This window comes from Lupinus angustifolius, chromosome LG05, assembly GCF_001865875.1.
Source record: "Lupinus angustifolius cultivar Tanjil chromosome LG05, LupAngTanjil_v1.0, whole genome shotgun sequence".
Lineage (NCBI taxonomy): Eukaryota > Viridiplantae > Streptophyta > Magnoliopsida > Fabales > Fabaceae > Lupinus > Lupinus angustifolius.
This window is the reverse complement of record NC_032013.1, coordinates 21,631,360-21,637,831: the sequence shown is the minus strand read 5'-3', so window position 1 is coordinate 21,637,831 and position 6,472 is coordinate 21,631,360. Positions and strand designations below refer to the sequence as shown.

The 6,472-nt window shown below is 30.4% G+C and overlaps 1 protein-coding gene and 1 pseudogene across 1 annotated transcript in view; one reads left to right on the top strand and one right to left on the bottom strand.

Moving 5' to 3' along the window:
* Nucleotides 1–1,495, bottom strand: part of LOC109347070 (cell wall adhesin EAP1-like) — a 9,097-nt gene extending 7,602 nt beyond the window's left edge. Inside the window, exon 1 of the mRNA XM_019586803.1 lies at nt 1,354–1,495. Within this exon, the coding sequence (XP_019442348.1) occupies nt 1,354–1,495 (142 nt within the window). The remainder of the gene's footprint in view (nt 1–1,353) is intronic.
* LOC109347069 overlaps nt 5,881–6,472 on the top strand; it is a 7,733-nt pseudogene continuing 7,141 nt past the window's right edge.

The window sequence follows — 6,472 nt, the reverse complement described above, 5'->3', positions numbered from 1 at the left end:
GGTCAATGAGCAGATGAAATTGATACTATTTCTGTTTCTAAGGCTAGACAATAAGCAATTTTATGAATTATTCTACTATATTTTCTAGTTTTGATACTTTGAATTTTGGAGGCAATGATTTTCATTTTCCATTATAATTTTTACTTTGAATATTTTGATTTACACTTATAATTTTATCATATTTTATGTATTTTTTATTAATTTATACGCGTATCCCTGAACGTATCGTATCCTACATTTTAGAAAAAATGCTTGTCGACGTATCGGATACGTATCGTATCCGATACACGTATCCGTATATGTGCAACATAGTGTTTGACAACTCATACAACTAGTTAAACTTCAGTGCCACTATACCATTAGAACCTTGAAGTTATTTTAATATTTACATGGGTGTGTTAATAAATAAAAAGGTGTCAAAAACTTTGAATATCATTTGGATAGTAATAATGTAGCTACTTGATTAGTTAGAAACAATGTCATCTTCAATTCAGTTAAAACAATTTGGCATCAAATTGTTGAAACAACGAATGTAAAGTCACAATTATGAATTAATAGGAAAAAGATCAAACATACAATAATTTATTTTAATTGGATAACCAATCCATACAAATGGTTTATGAATTTGATTCGAATTTACTTATAGCTTCTACTTTTAACATTTTTTCTGCCTTATATTTTCTTGTATATGTAATTCACTTATAGTACTAATACTTTTGCTTATAAAAAACATATTGGTAAAGCTTTTTGCATGATTTTGAGAGTCGTAATTTAGGCTTTTTGAATGATTTTGTATAGATTTAGAGTATATATATATATATATATATTTACACAATCAACTCCCTGTAATAAGCTTGACAACAATCAAAATAAATCCAGGTCAGTAAAAGTATGATATATGTATTGTTTTGTTTAATTTTAGAAATGTTTTTATAGAAAATGATTAAATATAAAACATGTTATAGTTTTAGTGACCGAAATAGATAATTTATCTTCTTATACTAGGAAATATTTTATTTTCTATATTGAAACCTTGCTGCCAAAGGAATGAAGGATGCTGTCTTCTTGCCTCTCAATCGACCATGGTTCTGAATTTAATGCTTCCTACTGTATAGTATGCATTTATGAACTAAGCAGTATTCTATGTGTAAAAAGTTATATTGAAAATAACATGAGCAATTAACGCCTATATATATATATATATATATATGAGACTAACACATGGTTTTGCTCCGAGAGAAAAAGAGTACCACACTACCACTAATCAAAGTATGCACGCACCTGATAAGATCAGAGCACATATTCAAGGATTATGTTGATGATTTGGTCCTCTAGGTGCAGATCTATCTCCACCTTGAGGGATGATATCATCAACTACTCCAATATGTACATGCTTTGATATGTCAATACCTAACTTGTGCAGAAGGCTTTGGCTGTCAACTTTTTTGTGAACAAATGGGTGGTGGTCATGGAGATTAAGAGCGTTCAAAGTCATTAAGAACGTTGAGAATATCATGATTAATACAAATATAGACACTTTGGCTACACTTTTATTGGCCATGCTGATATAATATAAATCTTAGAATTGAACAAAATTGGTTCTATAAAAGTTTGAAAGACTTAAAAGGGAGGAGCTGGAGTAGGTTAATTGGAAGCTGAGGGAGTATTTATACTTCGAGAAAATTAAGGATATACTTTTTTTGTTGGGTATGTTTAAGATTGCCTAAAATGTGGGGGAAAGTTTGCATCTAATTGAATTTAGTAGTGAACTATGACTTTGACATCATGACAAAGAGTATTAATATTAGATGTATATATAAAAAAAAATATATATGTACAACCTAAGAGCATAAGATAAGTATATTATTAATCATTTATTTGTTAATTATTATTGATTCTTAAATAAAAATAATATAATAAAGAGAAAATTGTGTTGACAATGTAAAATACTTTACATTGTTGACATATAAATATTGACTTGGACATAAAAGTTATTTTAACTTATATTTTGATGAGATCCTACGTATAAATGAGATGAATTGGTAAAAAAGGTTCATCTAGCTTAACCCTATATATCAAATGAAGCTATAATAAATAAGGAAATAAAATATATCATAAGATAGGGAGACAAGTTATATTTTAGATTTACTTAATTATTGACACTTATTTTATTTTTCATTTTTTTAAAATAGGGAAACATTTAATCCACACCCACAAACTCAATGCAGTTAAATCCTGCCACACCATCTTCACTCAGCACCATACGTCTCTTCTTCTTCCTCCTCTTTCAGTTTTCATATGTGAATACATAAGTGTTGTTATAAAGAAAGTGTTGGGTTGTTTAGCAATTAGCACAAGAGCAAAAAATGTAAAGCTGGCAAACTCAAACTATTACACCATTTACTTTGAGTTTGAGCTGTAGAAAATGAATAAGTTCGAGATGATATATAGAATAGAACCTAATTTAACTTTTGTTTTATACGGCATAAAAAAGACATATGATGCAACTGTGGTGTGAAGAAGGAGATACTGGTGGGATCGTGGCTAAATATAAGTGTCTTCATTTTGTGGTGTTTTCTTAGATTCAAGTTGTGAAAGATATATATTTATCTATTTTTAAAATAAATAAAAAGCAAAAAGCAAAATAAAATAAGTGTCAATCATTGGATGAGAATGAGGAAATAAAAATTTCCCCTCATATCATAATATACTTTATATTCAGTTATAATATAGACAACACAATTACCAATGGATATGGTACATGTTTGATTCCCCTTTAGCAAGGTTTCAGGTTCGAGTTTTGTGGATGAAAAAAATATACACAAAAAGAGTTAGACTCACATACCTGTAAATATTTTCGGTTCGTACATAATTATCTCCGATACGAGGATACTAATAGAAAACTAAAAAATAAACACATCACAACTAAAATTTTAAACATTTGCAAACAAATATGATAGGAGTCAAGTGGGGTTGCAATATTTTTTTTTCATAAGTAAATTTGTATTAAAGAAGCACAAGGGGTGCTAATTCAATATAAGAATAAAGAACAAAGAAGAACTAATTAGATAACAAAGAAATACAAGCTATTGGGTTGCAGTATGAAAATAATATATAATAAGAGTAGAAGGGAAATACTCTAATTCATATATATTTTTAAAAAATAAGTTGAGTTTAGGACTTTAGGCTAATTAAGTTGCATAAATATAATTTCACATGTTTGGGGAACTAAACCTTGTGCTGGGGTTGGGCTAATTAAGTTGTCACTTGAAGAGAATCGAATTTATATGCATGTATATGATCATTACGCTAGAGTTGTCGTTCAGCAACATTTTTTAGATGTATAATAGTGCTTTTGGGCGCTTTCTGTTTGACCGCAATAGTATATGATCATCATTAACAACGCTTCACAAACGCCGTTGTATTGATTATATATCACAACGCACCACATAAAAAGTGTTGTCATATAGTGGATCAATATGACAACGCATCGTCCACAAAAGCTGTCATATAATGGATCAATACAACAACGCATCGTCCATAAAAGGCTGTCATATAGTCTTAAATAAACAACGCATTTTATAGGTCTTATTAACAACGCTTCTACCTGCATTGTTGAAGTTCATATATTTAACAACGAAATAACAGAAAAGCGTTGTTGTATTATTCATAAATTTTCTCAAACAACACCTTAATACAACTGCACATCACATGCATAACGCTGTTGTAAAGGATAACTACCACAACACTTTTTGTAAAAAGCGATATTGTAGTGATCCTTTACAACAGCGCATGCTAGAGCTTCCCCTAGAATTCACTGTTGATTAATCTGCATATACATTTATTAGCAAAACAGACATTCTCAATAGCAGCACAGACACATTAATACAGATCAGAAGTTTGTTTTATTAAACATCAATACAATACAAAATACAAACAATGAATATCATGTCAATTATGTTTTGACAGAGTACATAATTACAAATAAAAAATTACACAAATTACAAAGAAACAATATTATACAAATTACAAACAATCAAAATTATACAAAGTACTTGCATCTATTTTTTCCTTTTCTTTGATTGTTTTTGTCCTTTAGGATCATCCTTGTCTAGAGGAGCATATTGATTTACCCAAAGCCCTTCATCGTGATCATCTCTTATATATAAATCATCATTCGTAGTTGGTCTGCCCTCACGCGACTGATATGTCTCAAAAAAGAATCATCTTCATCAATATCTTCATATTCTTGTAGTAATCATATAATATTATTAGTTATAAAAGAGAATTAGATAGTGTTAAAGTAAGGGGAAGTGATTGAAGGAAATAAAGTAAGAGGATGACTTATGCCACCACTTAGAGTTAGTATTGGAAATTTGGGTCGCTTTGTTCATGTTCATACAATGTCCACCTAAATTAGTGTGGGCATGGGCATGTCTATTTTCAAATAGGTTAGAAATATCATGATCTTCCCGCTCTAAACATGGATTGGGTGGGCTTGTGGGGCACACTAAATAAAATTAAATATATATATATATACAAATATATAAATGTATATGTGTTAGTCATACAAAATAAATAATACATAATTTGCAAACAAATATATAAATGTGTTTGTCATAATAAACAATCATACAAATAAAATAATACATAAAATACAAATGCATATATAATACAAAATATGTATAGTATATAATTTATATACAAAATAAAAAATGAACACTACTATACAAAATACAATGTAGATATATAATAAGAAAATGATAGCATTTTATCAGATTTGAAATGCAATTGCATATATAATAAATGGAACGCACATTCTCACCTTTGATAAAATACACACACATATATATTTATATATATCCTTATTTGATCTTCAAGATTTTCTCTACTAATACCTGTGGGCCACCTGTTTTTCCCGTTAGAAATGCCCAAGGGCAAATAGGCATGTTACATGGGTATTTTAGGACAAATGTGCACATTTTTCATGTCATGTCCGTCTAATAAGCGATGGCGGGCAAACAAGTCTCATAAGCGATGGCGGGCAAACAAGTCTCATAAGCTTTTCCCAAATTCTCAATGGTACTGAGAGTTCTATATTCATTCCTCCATGTTGAAATCTCACAGTTCACTATCACATCAGAATTTCAATTCAAAATCTTATTTTGTTACACATTATTTTATTATTTATTATAAATACATATAAAATAAGTATATTTATCCACAATGATAAATAATATTATTACTCTGATTAGGTGAAGAAGTTATCAATTTTGAGGAAAAAATTAAATAAGGAATGAGGAGAGTTGGAAGAAGTAAGGACATAACGATGTTAAAGCATAAAAGTAATATTTCATGGTGAGATTGAAAATAGTCCATATGTCATCTTGTAATAGACCTCTATACATCTAAGTTTTATCCTATATAATACTCCATTGACATAACCATTTACCTATCATACACCTTTTGCTCATTAACCCAATTCAAAGCTATGGAATCTCTTTTTGTCTCTTCACACCTAGAGATTTTCTCAATAAGATTTTGGTGTCTTGTTCTCTTAGGCTTTGTTTGGGAGTTACGAGAGAAAGGAGAGAAAGGGAAGGAGAGGAATCTAAGGGTTAGGAAGGGGGAGGAAGGGAAGGGAAGGGAAAAGGAGTGAAATCCTCTACCTTGTTTGTGAGTATGAAATTTAGATGAAGAAGGGTAAACTAATGATAATGTAAGAATAATTTTTTTATTTTTCATTTTTCATTTAAAAATGTAATTAATAATGAGAAAATGACAATAATATATAATTATATAATATTACTAAAATATTTAGTTATTTTGATATTTTATCTCCAAAAAACCTCAAATTGGGGGAACTTTTAAATTAGACACATGGAGGTTTTGGAGGGTTTGAGAAACTCTCCAAAACCTTCACATCTCTTTCATCCGACTTGTAAACAAGCAGAGGGATTTCCAAAGCCATCCATTCCTTTCCCCTCCAAAATCTCACTCCCAAACAAAGCCTTAGTATTTGCCTTCACACTCCTCCCCAAATTTTGAGTCAAAGCCAGAGTACAACTGAAAAATCCAAAAAAAGAAGACTCCTTCCAGGTCCAAAACCATGGCCTATATTTGGTAATCTAGGTAATGTTCATGGCATCACTGTATCTTGTCCTGAAATCGCACGTGAGTTCATGATTAAACAAGATGTTGCTTTTGCTTCAAGACCCACCAACTAGTCTAGTGAGTATGTCTTGTTAGAAATTCCTTAATGATTGGTGAAATACCAATCCTAGGATCTTGAATTTAATGATTCTCACGCACATATATGAATCAAAGGGTGCAATGTCATACCTGAATCCATGTTCCTGGATGTGCTCCTTTGATCTACGTTTCTGAAAGAGATGTGGTATGATGACCTTCCTCAACCAAATCCTTGATTCCTCTTGGGACTTGCGTTTTCACTCTGATGGGGAGATGAGAA